A 24,604-nucleotide genomic window follows, 5' to 3' on the forward strand; every position below is an offset into this window, starting at 1 on the left:
TCCCCCCCCCGGACGACAGATGGAGATGTCCATGCAGCATAGCGGTACCCCAGATTCCCGCAGGGCACCACGGGATTTGGAGTTCAGCTTCACAGCCCTGCTGGGATGCTGCATGGAGACCCGAGAATCTTTATTCTCTGTATAGCCCGGAAGTACTCCCAAGTCACGCGGACGGAAACACAGAAGTACTTCCTGGCGGAGGAAAAATACAATTCTCAATCAAGGACTATAAAAAGGACTGGTGGAGACCCAGCAAGCGAGCCAGAGTCGGGAGGCAGAGGACAGAGCTGGTGGGTGTGGAGTGGAGGCAGAAGAAGAAGAAGAAGAAGAAGCAGTTGTCACATTATTCTTGATGGCACCGAGACTGTGGAACGCCCTCCCTGACTACCTGAGAGCCCCACAGTCGACTATCTTTTTAGAAAGATATTTTGTTAAAGTATAAATATACTCAGCAAAAAAAGAAACGTCCTCTGACTTTCAACTGTTTTTACTTTCAGTAAACTTAATGTGTAAATATTTGTATGAACACTAAAAGAGTCAACACCATAAGACATAAACTAAAAATGTTTCACAATGTGTCCCTGAATGAAGGGAGGCTCAAAATCAAAAGTACCAGTCAGTATGTGGTGTGGCCACCAGCTGCTCGAAGTACTGCAGTGCATCTCCTCCTCATGGACTGGACCAGATTTGTCAGTTCTTGCTGTGAGATGTTACCCCACTCTTCCACCAAGGCACCTGCAAGTTCCTGGACATTTCTGGGGGGAATGGTCCTAGCCCTCACCCTGCAATCCAACAGGTCCCAGACGTGCTCAATTCCTTCGACGATAAACACGAATCCGTCCATCACCGTGATTCATCAGTGAAGAGCACTTTTTGCCACTCCTGTCTGGTCCAGCGAAGGTGGGTTTGTGCCCATAGGCGCCGTTGTTTCTGGTGATGTCTGGTAAGGACCTGCCTTACAACAGGCCTACAAGCCCTCAGTCCAGCCTCTCTCAGCCTATTGCCGACAGTCTGAGCACTGATGGAGGGATTGTGTGTTCCTGGTGTGACTCAGGCAGTTGTTGTGGCCATCCTGTACCTGTCACGCAGGTGTGATATTCGGATGTACCGATCCTGTGCAGGTGTTGTTACACGTGGTCTTCCACTGCGAGGATGATCAGCTGTCCTTCCGGTCTCCCTGTAGCGCTGTCTTAGGCGTCTCACAGTGCGGACATGGCAATTTATTGCCCTAGCCACATCAGCAGTCCTCATGCCTCCCTGCAGCATGCCTAATGCACGTTCACGCAGATGAGCAGGGACCCTGGGCATCTTTCTTTGGGCATCTTTCACAGTCGGTAGACAAGTCTCTTTAGTGTCCTGCGTTTTTAGAACTGTGACCTTAAATGCCTACTTTCTGTAAGCTGTTAAGGTCTTAACGACCATTCCACAGGTGCATGTTAATTAATTGATTATGGTTAATTGAACATGCATGGAAAACATTGTTTAAACCCTTTACAATGAAGATCTGTAAAGTTATTTGGATTTTTAAAACATTATTGTTGAAATACACAGTCCTGGAAAAGGGACGTTTCTTTTTTTGCGGAGTATAGATTTTCTTGTTTTTATTATTTTTATTTTTACTCTGTAGCACTTTGAGATTTCTAAAATATGAAGTGCAATATAAATAAAATGTATTATTATTATTATTATTATTATTATTATTATTATTAAGAAGAAGCAGCGAGAGAAAGAACTTTAGTGGTGTGTTGTGTTGTGGAAAAGGGGTTGTGTAATAAACTGTGATTGTTTTGGACTTTTGGCCTCCACGTCTGTCTGTTCCCGGGTATGAGGTTCAAATTATCTTATTAGGAAAACTTAATTTTGATCCAAAAGTTTACTTATTTATTTATTTATAAAGCACTTTAAAAACAATATCAAGGCTGACCAAAGTGCTGTACAATAAAAACCCAACATATCAGACACACTAAACCAAAGGGTAAATGAAACATAAACACATAAAAACTGAAGAGATTCTTAATAAAAAGTATACAGATAGCCAACATCTCATACTGGGTTAAAAGCCAGAGAGTAAAAATGTGTTTTTAAAAAGGATTTAAAGGCAGCTAGCGAAGGAGCCGGCCTAACGTGCAACGGCAAATCGTTCCAGAGTTTTGGGGCTGCAACTGAAAAAGCTCGATCACCTCGGAGGTTGCATCGAGTCTTAGAAAACGTAAAAGCCTCTTATCTGCTGACCTGATAGAGCGAGACGGTACGTAAAGGTGCAGCAGTTCCGACAAATAAAGTGGTGCACAACCATTAAAAGATTTAAAAACAAATACAAGGATCTTAAAATCGATTCAAAAACGAATTGGAAGCCAGTGAAGGGAAGCCAAAATCGGGGTAACGTGCTCATGCTTTCTTGTGCCAGTTAAAAATCGAGCAGCGGCATTTTGTACCAGCTGTAGGCGAGCAATGGAGGCCTGGCTAATTCCAAAAAGAAGCGCATTGCAGTAATCTAGATGAGATGTTATAAAAGCATGGATCACTGTTTCAAGGTTGCGCTTAAACAAAACAGGCTTGATTTTTGACAGCCGCAAGATTTTACCACTGCGTTCACATGGCGATCAAGTTTTAAAGTGGAATCCATTTTCACACCTAAATTTGTGATCATGGATTTCTCATATTGAGCACACAGTGGAGTGGTCGATGCAGGGGGTCCCGCTTGTGTTATTGGGTCTAAATAGCATGACTTCTATCTTGACATTACCCAGTTGTTTAAGCACTGAAAAATGATGTGTGCCTTCCTGTATACTTGAATATTTGCTGAAATTAAAGAAAAAAAATTAAAAAAACAATATCTCTTTGGAGAGCTGAGCCCACAACTAAACTTCCTTGGAACAACCAGATAGAGGAAGTGATGTCAACGGGCCCAGGCGGAATTTCGGTTGTTGGTCTGCACAAGAAAGACAGAAAGGGTCAGTGCACACTGCCACCCCCTGGTCAGACATGGAATTATCCCTTTAGCTGCCTCCCATGCGTATGATGTGTGTGACAGCACAAAATATCACTCATTGTATGTTTTTATAGATTACTTTTTGCAGTTTTTCAGGATGGGTGCCAACATTTCTGCAGTTGACTGTGTATATTTTTATATTGTGTTTTGAAACCATCCAAATATTTTCCATTTTCAAAAGGTGATTGATGGACATGTGGAAATCTGCTGTGTAATGTATTGAGCATGGGCAAAACTAGTGATCCAAACATACTGCTAAGACAACACAGGAGTTTATCAAAACTAAAAAAATGGACAATTCTTGAATAGCCAAGCCAGTCACCTAATTTAAATCCAATTGAGCAAGCCTTCCATATGCTGAAGAGAGAGAACATAAGGGACTAAGCCCCCCAACACAAGCAGGAGCTGAAGATGGCTGCATTACAGACTTCATGGAATATCACCAGAGAAGATGCTCAGCACCTGCTGATGTCGATGAAAAGAAGGATATGTGACAAAGTTCTAAATATAATGGCTCTAATAGACCTGCCATTGCTGTGTCCAAATATTAATGCTGTGACTGAAATGTACAGTATGCAAATCTTCTTAAATGAAATTCTGCAATGTGTACTTTAATCACAGCTGAATTGTTTCATTTGTAACGTTAAACTGTGCAGCAGAGGGTTAAATCCAGGAAAAATGGGTCTTGTCCCAAACATTTGGAGGGCACCGTATATACGCTTCAGGGTGCTTCAGCTGACAAAACCTGACAGACACAGCACACAAGTTTAGCACACACTTTTTAATTTTTTTTTTCGTGGGAAACACTTTCTCCCTTTACCACCCACACAGCACAGTTCAAGCACAAGAACACAGCACACTTTTTCTTTCTTTCTTTCTTTCTCTTTCTGCCACAACTCCTCCTGGCAAGCTTCGTCCTCTTCTACCCAACTCTGGCTCCTGGAATGAAGGCAGGCGGCTCCTTTTATGTTACACCTGGGTGGACTCCAGGTGGTTCATTAGCGAAATCAGAAGCACTCCCAGGTGACACAATAAGGCTCAACAGGGCTGTCCCAAACTCCAAGTCCCATGGTGCCCTGTGGGAATCCTGGGCACCCCTGCTACCCAGGGGGACTGCCATCTAGCGGCCCGAGGGAGGTACTGTCCTTTGTTTGTTCTCTCACCCGGTCTCCACTTCATAGGCATCCTGGCCAGGCCACCACAACACATATAATATGAAACATAAATGTTAGATTTCACTTCATTTCTGGCAATCATTCCATCTGTTACATGCCCTACTGTGTCAGTTCCTAAATAAGCATCCATAACATTTTGCAGAAGCTTCCACAAAGGGCCTCCACATTCAGTTCAAGCCTTCGATTGCAGCAGACTTAACCAGCTCAGGCTTTTAAATTTGCCAGTAACCAACCATCACATCAGCTTTAGGTGAACTTCTTCATGAAGTGCAGCCTGAGATACGCAATGGTCAAAAAAATGGGGATCATGCAGGCCAAAGCCAAAATGTTTTGCCACATGGCCCAATCATCATAGCCAATGCCCTGTCCGCAGAGGTAAACTTCCCCATAGCACCTGCAAAACACAAAGAGACACTCATCAACTGCTTCAGATTGTCTGCCGAGGCACAAGGCAGCCTTTTCCTGTAAAGGAAGACTTTGTGTGGGTAGCTATGATTAAAGTTTGTAAGGGACAACATAGGCAAAAATTGTCAGCTGTGCTCTCCAATAAAACAAGCTGTGCTACCTGACAAATCTAAGTAATCTATCTAATTCATGTGTCTATTATACGCCATTTGGTATGGGATTCATAAAAGCAGTGTTAATGTTTGTGATACACAGTCTGTTAAAATGCAACACATTTGTCATTCCATTACTAAAAATGTTTGTGATGCAACACCTTTTACCAACCAGACAAACACACAGACACTTAACCTTCAATTAAGGTGGAAGAATCTCCTGAAACATCTGTAATGGAGGCAATAACTGAATCTCTGGGAAATGTAAACAACTGCTGGATTTCATTCTAACTGAGCTCTTACTCACTGAATATTTTAGTTGGTTAGATTTTGGAAATTATCCCCCAATATCATTCAATCTGGGGCTAATTCTACATTCTAATTCTACGCGGTGGTGTGCTGGGGTGGCAGCATAAAGATGAAAGACGCCTCACGCCTGGACAAACTTGTTAAGAAGGCAGGCTCTATTGTAGGAGTAAAGTTGGACAGTTTAACATCTGTGGCAGAGCGACGGGCACTAAACAAACTCCTGTCAATCATGAAGAATCCACTGCATCCACTGAACAGGATCATCTCCAGACAGAGGAATAGCTTCAGTGACAGACTGCTGTTACCATCCTGCTCCACTGACAGACTGAGGAGATTGTTCCTCCGCCACACTATGCGACACTTCAATTCCACCCGGGGGAGTAAATGCTAACATTAATTTTATTTTAATTTTTTTTTCATTTTTATTACTATTTAATTTAATATTGTTTCTTTGTATCAGTATACTGCTGCTGGATTATATGAATTTCCCCTTGGGATTAATAAAGTATCTATCTATCTATCTATCTATCTATCTATCTATCTATCTATCATATAGTGCCTTTCACATATCTATCTATCTATCTATCTATCTATCATATAGTGCCTTTCACATATCTATCTATCTATCTATCTATCTATCTATCTATCTATCTATCTATCTATCTATCTATCTATCTATCTATCTATCTATCTATCTACTTGTATGTACCTCGGTATAACGTCCTTAATCCGGTCCAGATCCTTGGACTTGTACCAAACAGGACGTATACTAAACAAATAATTTCCCTTAAGAAATAAAGGGAAAATGATTAATCCATTCCCATGAAAAAACATCCTATTGTTATTGGCATATTATACATTGATGGGGTTGTATAAAATAATTTAAACACTGCTTAATACTAAAATACATAAATACAAAAGCAACTAGATGAAATAAATGAAAATTTAACCTCACTTTACTTTTTAATAACGTCTTTGTTTTTCCACAATCATAGATACCGTCGTTCTTGGCATACGGTATGCAGCAGCCAAGTCCCAGATACGCATGCCACCATCATACTTTTCAACAATCAATTCAAATTTACGCGAATAAACACAAAATCACGTGAAAATTCACAGCGAGTTATAGCGCAGGTTGCTCACTGAATGCTAGCAACTGGCGTACTGACGCTCGTGGGCAGCCGTGGCTTTGTCTCAAGAGAAGTATACAAAGGTAGCGCATGGTGTTCTACCATGCAAGTCGTATTCCAAACAAAGGTTGTATACCAAGCAAAATTTTTCGCGTCCAAACAGGGCATATACCAAGTTGGACTCATTCCAAAGCGGACGTACTGTATACCAAGGTATCACTGGATATGTAACCAAGGTCTCTCCACTTGGGTAGAGTTCATCCAGAATGTGATCTTGGATCACACCCATGATCCCACACCTATTGCAGTCAAAGGAGAGCTCTGCTTAAAGAATAAATCAGGGTTCTGACTGCAATTATCTCATATGATTTCAACCTTGTACAAATATATGTTAAAACAAACACAGGCAAAATTAAATATGTAAAAAGTTCAAACATATACTAATAAACTGCTCAGAAAAATTGAAGTAACACTTTAAAAACTCAGACCTCAATGGGAAAAAATCCTGCTGGCTATCTCTAATGATATGGACTGATATGGTGATGTGATAGGAACGAAAGGATGGCACAGCGTTTGAAGGAAATGAAAATGATCAACCTACAGAGGGCTGAATTCAAAGACACTCCAAAAATCAAAGGCAGAAAATGATGCGGCAGGCAGGCAAGTCCATTTTGCTGAAATTTCATTGTGCTTGTATGCATGCCTGACAACGTCCTAATGAGACGACGGATGATGTCCTGAGAGATCTCCTCCCAGATCTGGACCAGGGCATCACTGAGCTCCTGGACAGGCTGAGCTGCAACCTGGCGGCATTGGATGGACCAAAATATAATGTCCCAACCAGAGGTGTTCTATCGGATTGAGGTCAGGCGGGTGAGCGTGGGGGCCAGTCAATGACATAATTTCCTTCATCCTTCAGGAACTGCCTACATCCTCTCGCCCCATGAGGCTGGACATTGTCGTGCACCAGCATAGGGTCTGACAATGGGTCCAAGGATTTCATCCCGATACCTAATGGCAGTCAAGGTGCAGTTGTGTAGCCTGTAGAGGTCTGTGCAAACCTCCATGGATATGCCTCCCCAGGCCGTCACTGACCCACCACCAAACCGGTCATACTGATCGATGTTACAGGCAGCATAACATTCTCCACGGCTTCTCCAGACCCTTTTACGTCTGTCACAAGTGCTCAGGGTGAACCTGTTCTCATCTGTGAAAAGCACAGGGTGCCAGTGGTGGACCTGCCAATTCTAGTTTTCTATTGCAAATGCCAATCGAACTCCACAGTACCAGGCAGTGAGCACAAAGCCCACTAGAGGACATCGGGCCCTCAGGCCACCCTTATGAGATCTGTTTCTGATTGTTTGGTCAGAGACTTTCACACCAGTGGACGGACTGCTGGATGTCATTTTGTAGGCTCTGACAGTGCTCATCCTGTTCCTCCTTGCCCAAAGAAGCAGATACCGGTGGGTCCTGCTGATGAGTTAAGGACCTTCTACGAGGGGCCCTGTCCAGCTCTCCTAGAGTAAGTGCCTGTCTCCTGGAATCTCTTCCATGCCCTTGAGACTGTGCTGGGAGACACAGCAAACCTTCTGGCAATTCCACGTACTGATGAGCCATCCTGGAGAAGTTGGACTACCTGTGCCAGCTCTGTAGGGTCCCAGTTACTGCCTCATGCTACCAGTAGTGACACTGACTGTCGTCAAATGAAAAACGAGTGACAGAACAGATGAGAAGGGAAAAATGTCAGTGGCCTCCACCTGTTAAACCTGTTCTTTCCTGTTTTGGGGGTCGTCTCATTGTTGCCCCTCTAGTGCACCTGTTGTTAATTTCATGAACACCAAAGCAGCTGAAACTTATTAACAAGCCCCTCTGCTACTTAACTGACCAGATCAATAGCCCAGAAGGTTCATTGACTTGATGTTATACTCGGATTAACAAGTGTTCCTTTAATTTTTTTTGAGCAGTTTTGAGCAGTTTATATATATATATATATATATATATATATATATATATATATATATATATACACTGTATAAACATGTAAACATGCACTCCAATCAGCCACAGCTTTAAGACCACCTGCCTAATTTTGTGTATGTCTCCCGCCTGCTGCCAAAAACAGCTCTGACCCATTGAGACATGACCCCAAGAAGACCTCTGAAAGTGTCTTGTGGTATTTGTCACCAGGATGTCAGCAGCAGATCCTTTAAGTCCTGTAAGTTGCAAGATGGGGTCTCCATCGATCAGACTTGTTTTAATAGCACATGCCACAAATGCATAATCAGACTGAGGTCTAGGGAATTTGGGTCCAAGTCAACATCTTGTTCCTCAAACCATTCCCGAACAATTTTTTGTGTGGCAGGGCGCATTATCCTACTGAAAGAGGCCACTGGCATCATGGAATACTGTTGCAAGGAAAGATTATATGTAGTCTGCAACAATTTTTACGTAGGTGGTACATGTTAAAGTAACATCCACATGAATGCCAGGACCCAAGCTTTTCCAGCAGATCACTGCCCAGAACATCACATCCAGGTAAATGATGCAGACGCAACTGGCCGTCCACTTGTTTTATGAGACCAGGACACTTTCTTCCATTGCTCCATGGTCTAGTTCTAACACTCACGTGCCAATAGTAGTCACTTTTGGCCGGGGACAGTGGTCAGCACTGGCACTATGACCAGTCTGCAGCCCCAAGCTGCGATGAGCTGTGTTTTCTGTCACCATTTTCTCATGTCCAGTATTATGTTTTTCAGCAATTTCTGCTGCAGTAACTCTACATGTGGGATCAGACCAGATGGGCTAGCATGTGTCACTGAGCCTTGGGCACTCATGACTTGGTCACTGGTTGTCTTTTCTTGGACCACTTTTAGTAGGTACTAACCACTGCATACTGAGAACACCCCACAGGGCCTGCTGTTTTGGAGATGCTCTGACCCAGTCATCTAGCCATCACAATTTGGTCCTTGTCAAAGTCACTTAGATCCCTACATTTGCCGATTTTTCCTGCTTCCAACACCTTGAAGAACTGACTGTTCGTTCACTTGCTGCCTAATATATTCCACCCCTTGGTATGTTCCACTGTAACACTGTAATCCATGTGATTCAGTTCACCTGTTTGCCACTATTAGATGGTAAGCTGACAGTAGGAACTTGTAGCCAACATTTGAATGCAAACATAAGGACAGGTGTAAAGACCTAAGTGACTTTTATATGAGCCAACATTAGTTGAAGCAAAAACTCTGAAAAGCTTTAAGAAGAATTTGCAGGAGATATCGGGACTGCTATTAGCTAAACTAACAAGACTGACAGACTGAAGGTTCTCCTCTCATTTGTCAAATGTCAGCTAGGTCAGAACATTTCCAAAATGGCAAGGTATATGGAGTGGTCATGGTCAGCCATGGTGAGTACCTATCAACAGTAGTCCAAGGACAGAGAAAACACCAATAGCCAGCAAGATGTTGGGTGGCCACGACACATCAATGTGAGAGATCAAAAAAGATTATTTTGTCTGGGAAGAAAAAGACAGAATAGCTATTATGGCACAAATCACAGAAAATGTTAATGTTGGTGTTATGGGTGGTACACAAGAGCGGGCATCACACCTGGGTTGGGGCAAGGTTCCTTAACTGGATGGGAGGGCAGTCCTACGATAGCACATGAAACTGAGTGAAGATTCTCCTTCCTCAGCCAGAAGATGCCACCATGGCAGTGGGTACACTGGCATCCTGGCAGGGTTGGACCAAGGAACAATACATGGCCAGGAGGCCAGAGTAGTAGAAGGACAAAGAGAGACAACCTGGCAGGATTACATGTTCCCCATGTAACACCCACAAGGCAAACTGGGAACTGTTTTGTTCAGTAGGACAGCCTTCTCAGGTTTTGGTGGTGCTACCAAAGGGGGCTACAGGGATTCATCATCCTTACTTTATGAGACTTGCAATTGACCCAGAAGTGCTTCCATCACGCTATGCCCTAGCACAACAATTACTCCTGAGTCTAACATACAGGAACCCATTCAATCTCATCCAGAGGAGTTGGAGTTGGGTGAAAGAAGGACAAAGGTCACTTAGAAGAGTGGAAGGAGACAGAAAAAGAGACGAAGAGGAATTGCATTGCACTGTATGAGTTTCTCAGAACCTTTGTGTAAGATATATTGCATAACAACACTTCAATTTGAACCTGGGACTTGTGTCTATAAGGTATGGGGTGCTGCAACAGCCCCTAGTGGTCACAATGGTTTTGGGAGTAATGTATCACGACACACAGTGCATCAAATATACTTAAATATTTTGCTGTGTTTGGGACTGTGTAGCCGCAGGCCAGCCAGTGTGCCCAGGCTATCTCCTGTCCACTGTTGAAAGCGCCTACAATGGCTCACCCGAGGAGAGGTACATGGGGGTCATATGTCTGGGGAAGAGGTTGCACCAAGATACATTGTGAGAAGAAGACATGCCAGTAAAGTGAGTATGACAATTTGAGGAATGTTCTCCTGGAAAACCCTGCAACTGTGCATTCATGCAGATGTTAATTTGACACATACTACCCTCCTAAACATTGTTGCAGACCAGCTTCATCTCCTCATGGCATTTCTAGAAGATGGAAGAAGCATCTTGCAGCAGGAAAATGTGCCCTGAGGATCATCATGATGAATTTAAGGTGGTGTCCTTGCCTTCAAATTCCCCAGATCTCAATCCAACAGAGGATCTGTGAGATGTTTTGAAACAACAAATCCATTCCACAGGAGCACCACCTTGCAACTTAAAGGAATTAGTGGATCTGCTGCTAACCTCCTGGTGCCACATATCACAGGATGCCTTCATAGGTCTTGCAGAGTCCATGCTTTAGTGGGCACACACAGGAGCAACAACATATTAAGTAGGTGAATATAATGATTTGGCTCATTAATGTTTTTATATATAAACACTGTATATATATGATCTGATTCTTATTTTAGTTTTTAAAGCTTCTTCTTTGTTGCTGACTATAACTGAAACTTCATCATGGGGGAGTTTCAGAGGAATTTGGTTGTTACAATGGTTTTTGAATTCTTAAGACTGTTTAAAAGGAAAGGCATTCTCCTGTGATGGCATCTTATTTTTGTTATGGGCGCCGTCCACAGGTTGCTAGGCGACATCAGCACAATGACTCATAAACAGGAAGTATGGCGCGTACATCACTACAGTTTGTGGATACAACCTTATACCTGGCATTTTAGTTTCAGCATTAAAAGATTCAGTAGCTTTAAACTCTTTTCAATGCATTGGCTCTATTATCTATTTTTGGCTTATGTTATTATTGCTATGATTCTCGACTTATTGTTTTTGCCTCACATCCTAGACTGCGTACTAAATCTTCTCTTACCAGTTTTGACTTTGTCTATTTCTACATGTCCTCTTTAGGTTTATTGGTGACTCCATATTGGCCCGGTATGCATACGTCTACCTGTGTACCCCATGACAGGACTGGCATCTCATCCAGTGTTGATTCCAGCCTTGCATGTGTTGCAATTGAGACAGGCTGGAATGGAATAAACAGGTTCACAATACTGTTAGGAGACCCGGGTTCGCTTCCCGGGTGCTTCCTGCGTGGAGTTTGCATGTTCTCCCCGTGTCTGTGTGGCTTTCTTCCCACAGTCCAAAGACATGCAGGTCAGGTGCATTGGCGATCCTAAATTGTCCCTAGTGCAGCGGGTCTCAAACTTTCGTATTTCGTGCACCCGTTTTTCTACCTGGAATATTTCTGCGCCCCCTGCATAATATAAGATAGATGAAAATAACCCATGATACAACTAACAAAGGTATGATACTCGTGCGATGTCGCGGTATCCTATCATTTTTACTTCCATAAGATTTGCATGTGTTCGGCTATTTGCAATTTTTGTTTTTTTAAGTGCTTTAATAACTGTTAAAACGCCTTTTGTGGTTTTTGGTAGTAATTCTAATCCCAAAAACAAATAAAAAATTATTTATTGTTATTTAATTATTTTTTTTTAAAGAAACGATTAAATATGTTTTAATTTTTAAAAATCTCATAAACAAGGACACAGATGAAGTCAATCTGCGCGAGATGAACGTATTTTCGTCTGACAAATATTATACCGCTGTTAGTTGTACCATTAAAATAACCCAATGCGCAGTAAATTATTTAACTCAATTTGGCAATATACGCTTCCAATCGCGCCGCATTATCACCTGATCTACTGTTACCCGAATGTTGGCGACAGACACCGATACGTCTCGAACTTTCTGGATTGAAAATACGCGACTATAAAAGGAGCAGCAGCAGCGCCGCTTGTCATAGAACCAAACTTCAAATAGAAAAGGAGCTCAGAGTGTCTCGATATCTCGACTATCAAACCAAACCTGGACAGGCTGTGTACTTTAAATAAAGCATATATTAGTCATTAGATCTATGCCTTAGAAATAGTTTATTTTAATTTTAGTTATAATGCATTCGTTGTGATTATATGCTTGCATATTTAAATTTGAAATAAAAATGTAAAAAATTAATTTTGATGTACTGTATTGTTCATTTATTTGACCCCACCCCCCTTGTAGAGCTTCAGTGCCCCCCCACAGTTTGAGAACCGCTGCCCTAGTGTGTGCTTGGTGTGTGTGTGTATGTGTGCCCTGCAGTGGGCTGGCGCCCTGCCCAGGGTTTGTTTCTTGCCTTGCACCCTGTGTTGGCTGGGATTGGCTCCAGCAGACCCCGTGACCCTGTAGTTAGGATATAGCGGGTTGGATAATAGATGGACAATACTGTTGGGTGGAATACATACATTCCTCCAAACTGGAAAGTGCTCCAGGAGCAGTTAGCCATGGCATTTTCATATGATCGATTAGTGTTTTGACAAAAGACCAGTCCTCTGAACTCATTGATTTGCAGAGCCTGAGAAAGTAAAAAAAATAAAAACAATCAAACATAAGATTCAAAGGAAATGTATGATAAAATATTTAAAACCCACCATGAGCCTCGCCAGGAAAAGCAGATGGGAAGATGAGATGAGATTAAAACCTCTCATAACCAAAATTAAAATCTCTTCATTTACCGTTAGTCCATAGCGTGAAATACTTAAATGTTTTAGCCAACTGAGCCAGCTCATGACAGAAGGAAGATTCACCAGGAGACCAGAAAACATCTGCAGGAAAAGGAGAATAAGTGTCACATGACCACAAGCTGCAGTAAGCCTCCTCCTTGCAGTGGAATTTGGGACCATCGGTGGGACCTCTGCTGGGTCAGCTTCAGGGCCTTTCAGGGCATCACTTGATACACTGCAGTAAAGACTGACTGTTAAAATGGCCACCTTCTGGCACACAGAAAGCAGTTAAGTAAAGCAACCAAGCTTACAGACAGCCCTGCATGATTTACACATTCTCTCATGGCACCAGTTTAGTACTCATGCCACCGGAGATTGGCAGGACTACCTAATGGATATATCTGCTGCCACCTAGTGGCTTGTAATAGATCTTTAAAGTTTTGCTTATATTACAGGTCAGCCAGCAGTTTTAATGCAAGGTAAGCTTCAGAGTTACAGTGGAATTTGGGATCATCAGAGGGGTCAACTTCAGGGCCTTGTATGGCATCTCCAATCGTTGAACTAATCCGAGGACAAGCTATAAAAATGGTCACTTCTGGGTAATGCTCCTGCGACTTACAGTCAGGAATTAAATATTAGAGAGAGACAAAGAAAGATGGTTATAGGAGGTGAGAAGTTAAGTTTCACTTGTGCATCCAGGCAAACCCTAGATGCGTGTCGTCCATCTTTTTATATAATACGCTACCGTGGCTGTCTGTTTGTCTGTCCGGGATATTAAATCACCCGTCGCTCGCAAGCCGTTTAAACTATTGACCTGAAATTTGGTACACATTTGGTGACATCTGCTATATGCTTTCGGGGTGATGATTGACATCCAAGGTTATTCCTCGTTTTATTTTTATTGTATTTTAATGTAGAATCAACTCTTGGCAGGGAGGAGCAGGGCGGTGCACGCGTACGGGCGCCGTTCTCATTCCCTACCACCTTCGCCATCACTTCCCCTACCTCTTCATATCTTAAATCATTCTTGAGGCAGATTGAAGATTAAATGCCAGCTTAAGTGAAAAATGAAGAAAAACGCACTAAGCAATTGCAACACAAATGCTGACTTAATCAGCCTTAACGCGAAAAGATGCCTACGGAAGAAGAGAAGAAGTGGGCTGCTAGGGTGGAGAAAAGAAGAGCTGCTCAGGAAACAGCAAGCGCATCAACCTCTGAGCAAACGAATGATAAACATACAGAGAAAGAGGATGAAAACGAGGAATGATCAAGTCAAGTGGATTCACTGCACGTTATCATGCAGTCTGCCGTTACTGGTTTAGTGATCATCAGAGGTGACTGTGCAGAGGGTGCAGACCTATCAATACCTGGGAGTGCAGCTGGATGATAAATTGGACTGGACTGACAATACTGATGCCCTGTGCAAGAGAAGGCAGAGCCGACTATACTTCCTTAGAAAGCTGGCGTCCTTCAACATCTGCAATAAGATGCTGCAGATGTTCTATGAGACGGATGTGGAGAGCGCCCTCTTCTACGCGGTGGTGTGCCGGGGAGGCAGAATAAAGAAGAGGGACGCCTCACGCCTGGACAAACTGGTGAGGAAGGCAGGCTTTATTGTAGGCACGGAGCTGGATAGTTTGACATCCGTGGCAGAGCGATGGGCGCTGAGCAGACTCCTGTCAGTCATGGAGAATCCACTGCATCCACTGAACAGGATCATCTCCAGACAGAGGAGCAGCTTCAGAGACAGACTGCTGTCACCATCCTGCTCCACTGACAGACTGAGGAGATCGTTCCTCCACCACACTATGTGACTCTTCAGTTCCACCCGGGGGGTAAATGTTAACATTATACAAAGTTATTGTCTGTTTTACCTGCATTGCACTCTCCACCTTGCATTTTTTTAACTTGCACTGCATTGTTATCACTCTTTAATTTAATATTGTTTTTTATCAGTATGTGAATTTCCCCTTGGGATTAATAAAGTATCTATCTATCTATCTATCTATCTATCTATCTATCTATCTATCTATCTATCTATCTATCTATCTATCTATCTATCTATCTATCTATCTATCTATTATATAGTGCCTTTCTATCTATCTATCTATCTATCTATCTATCTATCTATCTATCTATCTATCATATAGTGCCTTTCCTATCTATCTATCTATCTATCTATCTAGTTATACGGTATTTACGCGTATACCACGCACACATTATTTCCCTGAGAATTAGCGTTAGAAAATCAGTTGCGCATCATACACGAGGAAATGTAATTCTGTAATGTTTACTTCTTCTGCTTGGGCTCGCTCACTCGCGCTCTCTCTCTCTCTCTAAACGCTTCCTATAGATGTTAGGCTTTCAATACGCCTGCATGCGCAAATCGGGTAGCGACATAGTCTAGCAATAGCAGCCGAGGTAACAGAATTGTTTGTGCTGTTTATTTAAAGGGTGAAGCTTCAGCAGTTCCTGCTTCAACAGTGATTGAATGGAACTCAAAGCTTAAGCCCTTATTTCTTAGAATATTCATTATTCTCTTCTATAGTTTTGTTAAAGTGCCTGTTTTTTTTTTTTTTAACGAGGAAAGAGGAACTATTTTGGCAAATCTTAACAAAGATATCTTTCAAGAACCTTGTTGAAAAAAATCATTTTGGTTCCTCAAAGGTCATTATTTCTTCAGTTAACTAATCATGAGTTCCCAAGTCAGACAAAACTACCACCAGGACTGTGAGGCGGCTATCAACCGACAGATCAACCTGGAGTTGTACGCCTCCTATGTCTATCTGTCAATGGCTTATTACTTTGATAGAGATGATGTAGCCTTAAAGAACTTTGCAAAGTTTTTTAAACATCAGTCCCATGAAGAGCGTGAACATGCTGAGAAATTGATGAGACTGCAAAATGAACGTGGTGGTCGTATATTTCTTCAGGATATATGGAAACCAGAGAGAGATGAATGGGGTAATGCATTGGAAGCATTGGAATGTTCTCTACAGCTGGAAAAAAAATGTAAATCAGTCTTTGCTGGACCTCCATAAAGTGGCATCTGAGCACAGTGATCCTCATATGTGTGATTTCATAGAAACCCACTATTTGGAGGAACAGGCGAAGTCAATTAAGGAGCTAGGGGACTGGGTTACCAACCTGCGGCATATGGGTGCACCCCAGAATGGTTTGGCAAGCATACCCTTGGCTCTCGTTCAAGTTAGACTACTTTCCCCAAGTAGTGCCTTGGGTGTGTGCACCTTTATTACTGGTGTCTGTCCCCATTTAATGGTTGATATATTGCTTGTGTAGTTATTTGCTATGCTTTGTCTTGATCACTCTTATTAAACAAAATATATTGTACCTGGAATAGCATGTGGAGTCTCATTTCCACCTTTGTGCAGATCACTATGGATATCGGTGTATTAAACTTCAATAAAATACAGATGTTCTAAATAAAAAAAATAAAAAAATAAACGCTTCCTATACAATCACAACGCGCGTCGTACACGGGCAAAACGATTTTTGATTTTCTTTGTAAAAATTAGGGTGCGTGTCTTACACGAGGGCACGTGGTACACGAGTAAAAACGGTAATTTGTATTTATGTAATATAAGCATCCCCCCTTTAAATAACTAGCCTAACCTCCTTGATTCAAGCTTTAGATTTTATTTCTCATTGTTGTCTTTTCTATAGGTACATTACTTTATTTACTTTAATTTTAATTTTGTTAGATTTAGAACTCTCTCATCCCATACCCATGTAACTGTCTCAGCGGCAGATCTACTAATCCATCTAACAGTATTTCAGACTATCTTGTAGGTTCATATAGTTACTATTATCACGAGTACAGAGTACACTGAAATTCTTTACTGAGCATGCCAATTAATATGGAACATGTTCCACTACAAGGCTGTCCTGTACCATTTCCTACACTTAGGGCTCAAAATAAGTTGGCATCCCATCAATGTTTTTGATCACTTGTGTGCACTGTCTGGTTGTGAACAGTAATTGATCCACTAGGGGATTTCCTGAACTAAGACACGTGCTCTAATCTTATTCCCTATATTGTACATCATTTCTTCTCATACAGGCAGCCCCGTTTCTTGGTGAGGTTCACCCCTGGAGTTTCCATCTTACCTTACACTCCTCATTCTGACAACATGGAAATGGCAGCTATACTCACATTCATGAAAATTAAGCAAAAAGCTATGAGCAGGTTGGCAATAGCCACCATGTCCACTCCGGCACTGATCGCGAGGGCCAGAGATGTAGCTGTGTAGGCCAATATGATTAAGGTCAGCATGAAGAAGAAAAATTTCCAAATATCGTTTTGAAAGCCTGTGTGACAAAAAACAAAATTGTAAAGAAAAATCAGTCAGATGTGGGGTAAGTCCTAGAAATTTCTTTAAAATTAGCTTATCAAGGTACATTAACACCCATCCATCCATTATCCAACCCGCTATATCCTACTGGGTCACGGGGGTCTGCTGGAGCCAATCCCAGCCAACACAGGGCGCAAGGCAGGAAACAAACCCCGGGCAGGGTGCCAGCCCACCGCAGGGCACAAACACACACACCCACACACCAAGCACACACTAGGGACAGTTTAGGATCATCAATGCACCTAACCGGCATGTTTTTGGACTGTGGGAGGAAACCCACACATCTGATTCTGACAGGGAGGACCCGGGAAGCAAACCCAGGACTCCTTACTGCGAGGCAGCAGTGCTACCCACTGTGCCACCGTGCCGCCCCCAATACAAACTAACTTAAGTACATTTAATTCAATCTCAGATGACTGATCCTTAATTAAGGTAATGAAAAATACAAGAGCCACATTACGATGCCCTACATCAAAATGTACAATGTATCTGTAGAATCAGATGCAGCACAAGTGAAAACCTTTATTGTAAAAAAGAAGTTTCCATAAAAGATCCATAAAAAGGTCAGGAAATTGTTAAAAAGGAGCTAAATCATAGCAGACAATACTTCAATATTATCTCCATCCATCCATTATCCAACCCGCTATATCCTAACTACAGGGTCACAAGGGTCTGCTGGAGCCAATCCCAGCCAACACAGGGCTGATGATACTCAACTCTATTTCAGTGTTAAAAGTGGAACTTCATCAGAGCTTTCTCAGCTCACAACCTGCCTCAGTGAAATTAAAACCTGGATGGAGCAGAACTCTTTAAAATTAAACTGCAACAAAACTGAACTGCAAATTGGGACTAAAGTGCAACTTAATAAAATGAGCTCCTTCCCAGTCCATCTTGGCGGTGATCTCATCAGACCTGCCTCTACTGCAAAGAATCTTGGTGTCATTTTTGATTCCTCCCTCTCTTATTCCGCCCACATAAATCACATTAAGAAACTTTCTTACTTTCACCTCCGTAACATATCCCGTGTTCGCTCCTTCCTCTCCTTCTCTAATGCTGAGAAACTTCTCCCTGCTTTTATCACATCCCACATCGATTATTGTAACTCGCTGCTGGCAGGTGCCCCTTCTAATCTTATACCACAGCTCCAGTTGATTCAAAACTCTGCTGCAAGAGTCCTGACTCGAACCAGCAGCAGCGAGCACATCACACCCATCCTGCTCCGTCTTCACTGGCTCCCCGCGTCTTACGGAATCAAATATAAAATCCTACTAATAACCTACAAAGCCTTAAACGACCTTACGCCAAACTACATCAGCGACCTTCTCCATCATGATGTGCCTGTCCGCCCACTGAGGTCCTTTGATTCTGGCAATCTTGTTGTGCCACACACTAATCTACACTCCATGGGTGACAGCAGGGCCTTCAGCTGTATAGCGAGTGCCCAGACTCTGGAATGACCTACCGAAATTAATCAGATCAGCTGACTCCATGAATTCTTTTAAAAAACAACTCAAAACTCATCTGTTCAGGAAGGCTTTTAGCTCTACTTGACTTTATTACCCTTCTCTCAGTTTACCTCCATGTCAAGATGCTCATGTAACCTGTGTGTGTGTGTGCAGACCATCAATTATGTTGTCTGTTAGGCTTTCTCTGAATTTACTGTCTTAATCTTCTTAATTTATTTATCTGGTTTAGTACAATGTTATATACTGTATACCCTGCCATTCTTTCTTAAATTCTGTGAAGTGCCTTGAGCATGGGAAAGGCACTATATAAATAAAATGTAGTATTATTATTATGATTATTAAGGCAGGAAACAAACCCCAGGCAGGGTGCCAGCTCACCGCAGCTCAATATTATCTTCTTCTGCTTTTTTTGGCTGCTCCCATTAGACATGTCAAAAAAGCATCAGGAGCTACAAGCCTCTCAAATTGAGCTACAATGCATTTCATATCTTTACCTTTAACCACCTTTAATGTCTTTCTCGTGATTTTGTGCTGATTTGATAAACCTGTCTGTGGCTTGCAAGTCAACCAAAAAATCATAAAGTGTTCACCCATCGACAACTGACATGATTTGTTTATAAGGATAGATAAAGTACAGTGCCTTCAGAAAGTATTCAGACCCCTTCACTCCTGTCATGTTTTGTTTTAATACAGCGTATTGCTAAATTACAGTGGGATGCAAAAGTTTGGGCAACCTTGTTAATAGTCATTATTTTCCTGTATAAATTATTGGTTGTTATGATAAAAAATGTCAGTTAAATATATCATATAGGAGACACACACAGTGATATGTGAGAAGTGAAATGAAGTTTATTGGATTTACAGAAAGTGTGCAATAATTGTTCAAACAAAATCAGGCAGGTGCATAAATTTGGGCACCACAAAAAAGAAATGAAATCAATATTTAGTAGATCCGCCTTTTGCAGAAATTACAGCCTCTAAACGCTTCCTGTAGGTTCCAATGAGAGTCTGGATTGTGGTTGAAGGTATTTTGGACCATTCCTCTTTACAAAACATCTCTAGTTCATTCAGGTTTGATGGCTTCCGAGCATGGACAGCTCTCTTTAACTCACACCACAGATGTTCAATTCTATTCAGGTCTGGGGACTGAGATGGCCATTCCAGAACGTTGTACTTGTTCCTCTGCATGAATGCCTTAGTGGATTTTGAGCAGTGTTTCGGTCGTTGTCTTGTTGAAAGATCCAGCCCGGCGCAGCTTCAGCTTTGTCACTGATTCCTGGACATTGGTCTCCAGAATCTGCTGATACTGAGTGGAATCCATGCGTCCCTCAACTTTGACAAGATTCCCAGTCCCTGCACTGGCCACACAGCCCCACAGCATGATGGAACCACCACCATATTTTACTGTAGGTAGCAGGTGTTTTTCTTGGAATGCTGTGTTCTTTTTCCTCCATGCATAACGCCCCTTGTTATGCCCAAATAACTCAATTTTAGTTTCATCAGTCCACAGCACCTTATTCCAAAATGAAGCTGGCTTGTCCAAATGTGCTTGAGCAGACCTCAAGCGGCTCTGTTTGTGCTTCCTCTGCATCACTCTCGCATACAGCATCTCCTTGTGTAAAGTGCCAATGGTTGAACGATGCACAGTGACTCCATCTGCTGCAAGATGATGTTGTAGGTCTTTGGTGCTGGTCTGTGGGTTGACTCTGACTGTTCTCACCATTCGTCGCTTCTGTCTATCCGAAGTCTTTCTTGGTCTGCCACTTCGAGCCTTAACTTGAACTGAGCCTGTGGTCTTCCATTTCCTCAATATGTTGCTAACTGTGGCAACAGACAGCTTAAATCTCTGGGACAGCTTTCTGTATCCTTCCCCTAAACCATGATGGTGAACAATCTTTGTCTTCAGGTCATTTGAGAGTTGTTTTGTGACCCCCATGTTGCTACTCTTCAGAGAAAATTAAAGGAGGAGGGAAACTTACAATTGACCCCCTTAAATACTCGGATTCACCTGTGTATGTAGGTCAGGGGTCACTGAGCTTACCAAGCCAATTTGAGTTCCAATAATTAGTTCTAAAAGTTTGGGAATCAATAAAATGACAACAGTGCCCAAATTTATGCACCTGCCTGATTTTGTTTGAACAATTATTGCACACTTTCTGTAAATCCAATAAACTTCATTTCACTTCTCAAATATCGATGTGTGTGTCTCCTATATGATATATTTAACTGACATTTTTTATCGTAACAACCAACGATTTATACAGGAAAATAATGACTATTAACAAGGTTGCCCAAACTTTTGCATCCCACTGTAATTAGAATTATTTTTTTTACCTAAACTAAGGGGATCCACCCCCTGCTTGCTTTGCTCGCCAACCCCCGGCTTCGGTTTACCAGGTACAGTAATCCCTCATTTATCGCGGGAGATAGGTTCCAAGGCTGGCCGCAATAACTGAATTTCCGTGATGTAGCAACACCATATTTATTTAATTATTTAACGTGTATTTGGACATTTTTAAACCCTCCCTGTACTGTTTACAACCCAACCTTTACTCTATTAATAACCGGGACAACTGTTAAGCAATATGAAATCGGTAGATAAGTTTACATTTACTGTATAGCAAAGTACACGTACTTATATATGACGTGTTGATGGTGATAAATATGCTGTGCAGTAAATATGATGACGATGAAGGTGATGATGACTTTTACTGTGCAGCCGATGACTGTATTTCACGTCTCTTTAGACGGCGGTGCCATTTCCTGGGGCACCTCTTCCACGTTTTCCGAAGGTGTATCCGTAGTAGTAGTAGTAGGAACTGGCTCTTTTTTGCGAGACTGCAAAAACATTGTGATCGGCAGTTGCTGCCGCTGCTTCTTTTTCTGGTCAAAGAGCAGCATGTAGGTGGTCATGACGTTGTCGACCTTGTTACAAAATTGGACTGATCGAACCATATCGTCATCCCATTCCTGTGACCGCTCTTGCAGATCCTTAGCCAGTCTGCAGCCACAGCCGTGAACGTTCTCCAATCCTTCAACATATCCAGAAGTTTCACCTTCTCAGCGATCGTCATCATTCTTCGTTGGCGTTTAGACTCAGCACCACCCTTGGAAGAAGGAGCACGTTTGGGAGCCATTGCAGGGGGTGAAAATTGAAGCAAAGTTCAACACAAAGAAACCACAAAAAAAACCACACACAGTACAGTGTAAAGTAAACCGCTCGGAGAGAATGCTTGAAGTGAAATGGCCGCGACAGAGAGACAAAGGGAGGTGCTGTGGGATCTGGGCATCAGTCAAAGCACCAATCACGGGCCCGATTAGAAAGCGGGAAGCTGTGATTTGTCGTCTCCCTCCCATGTACCAATCACAGCCCGAGTGACAACGCACTTAGTCACCGAACTTGTTTTGTTGTTCTTAGACTAGGAAATACTACTACAATATTTAAAAACCCGCGAAAAGTGAACCGCGAAGTAGTGAGGGATTACTGTATGCAATTTAAAGAGATTGCTATTTTCATGGGAATTGTTACATATGCATTATTTTCACTTTTACTTTAAAATTTCAGTAAAAACAATATTTGGAATTAACTTTTCTACAAGACCGCACTGAATTTTGATTCTGTGTTTGGACTTACATCGTGACAATGCAACCTATAAATGCCCGTGAGTGAATATCATTTCTTTCCCTCTAATAAATTAACCGACTTTTTCAAATGTTTGTCCTTGTGATTTGTTAATTGTCATAGCAAAAGCTATTCTAATGGGAGACTTGTTTTAATACAAATGGCATATCAAGATCTCATTTTGCATCGTGCTTTGCTATTGGATATACACGAATATCAACTCTGTCTTTGATATCTCTGTCTTTCGAAACTATTATCGCTGACAATTCGTCAAATGTTGGTTTATTATAAATGTGACCGTGATCTTTCAGAGTCATATAAAAATCCAAGAAAATGTCGTTGTCCGTGTTTTCCAGATAAGTTTTGTGTAATGTGCGATACTTTTTGATATATGGATTAGTATCTATTATTGGCTGTAGAATTTCTAATACGCCCGATCATTTAACTCTTTCGATTCTATGTTGCATCAATTCTCCATTATCATAAATATACATATATATGTGGTGTGGTAGATAGGGGGCTCTCTCGCTCCCTTGAACCCCTGTCCACGACTCCGGACACCAGGTAAAAGTCCAAATTCTGACTTTATTTTATTGCCACAGTGCACAAAGCACCTTCTCCTCCACATTAAACAATCCTCCACTCCCAGACGCGTTGCCACCCTTCCACCCAGCTCAGCTCGCCGTCTGGGAGCTCTCACAGTCCTTTTATATCTCCTGACCTGGAAGTGTTCCCAATCCCCAGTCCATATGATTCTCAATCACTTCCGGGTCAGGTAAAAGTTCTTTTCTTCATCCGGAAGCCCGTCACTCTTCCTATGGCGAACTTCCGGGTCATAGGGCACAAAGAACTCTTCGGTCCTCCCTGCAGCTCCCTCTCGTGGCCCCCATGGTATCCAGCAGGGCGGTGCATAAAAACTCCATTGTCCATGATGCCCTGCTGGTCTTCTGGGGACCTCCATGCTGCAAGGAGGGCTCCACCTGGCGGCTTGGGGGTATTGGCCGGGATAAACGGCCGGCCATCCTCCACAGTGGTTTATTTGAAATTAAACTTGTTGTAGCTTTAATTCTCATAGTGTAAGGTCAATTATTGTGTAAATCTACGTTTTGAGCATTGAATGATGAGAACGCAAACAGATTATTGTAGATTTGGATGTTTTGCCTGCAGTGTTTGTGGATTTCATTTTCACCAAACAACAAATCTTTTCATTCTCGCAGATAGGCCTCTTCATTGGGAAGAAACACTACTTTTACCTGATGGCAACATGAGTTAGACGATATACAAGTCTCTGACTTAAACTTTAAAGCCTTACAATATGTACATACTTCTGTCATATCACCCATGTCCATATATTCAATCTCTTTTTGCTGTTCTGTTATTTCACCGAGTACTAATTTCCATTTGTTAATGCTAGATTCACACCTGGTGGCATGGATCGTGGACTATCTTACAGACAGACCTCAGTACGTGCGTGTCGGGACCTGCAGGTCTGACATTGTGGTCAGCAACACAGGAGCACCGCAGGGGACTGGACTTTCTCCGGTCCTGTTCAGCCAACATACATCAGACTTCCAATACAAAAGTTCACTGATGACACTGCTATCGTGGGCTGCATCAGGAGTGGGCAGGAGGAGGACTATAGGAACCTAATCAAGGACTTTTTAAATGATGCGATTCAAACCACCTACACTTGAACACCAGCAAAACCAAAGAGTTGGTGGTGGATTTTAGGAGGCTCAGGCCCCTCATGGACCCCGTGATCAGAGGCGACTGTGTGCAGAGGGTACAGACCTATAAATACCTGGGAGTGCAGCTGGATGATAAACTGGACTGGACTGCCAGCACTGATGCTCTGTGCAAGAGAGGACAGAGCCGACTATACTTCCATAGAAGGCTGGCATCCTTCAACATCTGCAATAAGATGCTGCTGATGTTCTACTA

General features: G+C 42.3%; 1 protein-coding gene and 1 pseudogene across 1 annotated transcript in view; one reads left to right on the forward strand and one right to left on the reverse strand.

Moving 5' to 3' along the window:
• Positions 1-4,413: 4,413 nt before the first annotated feature.
• Positions 4,414-24,604, reverse strand: part of LOC120516581 (broad substrate specificity ATP-binding cassette transporter ABCG2-like) — a 113,130-nt gene continuing 92,939 nt past the window's right edge. The window contains exons 12-15 of the mRNA XM_039738389.1: positions 17,377-17,531; positions 13,215-13,304; positions 12,945-13,054; positions 4,414-4,561 (exon numbers count right to left, since the gene is read on the reverse strand). Of these exons, the coding sequence (XP_039594323.1) occupies positions 4,414-4,561; positions 12,945-13,054; positions 13,215-13,304; positions 17,377-17,531 (503 nt within the window). The remainder of the gene's footprint in view (positions 4,562-12,944; positions 13,055-13,214; positions 13,305-17,376; positions 17,532-24,604) is intronic.
• Positions 15,697-16,648, forward strand: LOC120515351 (annotated as a pseudogene).

Source organism: Polypterus senegalus, chromosome 1, assembly GCF_016835505.1.
Source record: "Polypterus senegalus isolate Bchr_013 chromosome 1, ASM1683550v1, whole genome shotgun sequence".
Lineage (NCBI taxonomy): Eukaryota > Metazoa > Chordata > Cladistia > Polypteriformes > Polypteridae > Polypterus > Polypterus senegalus.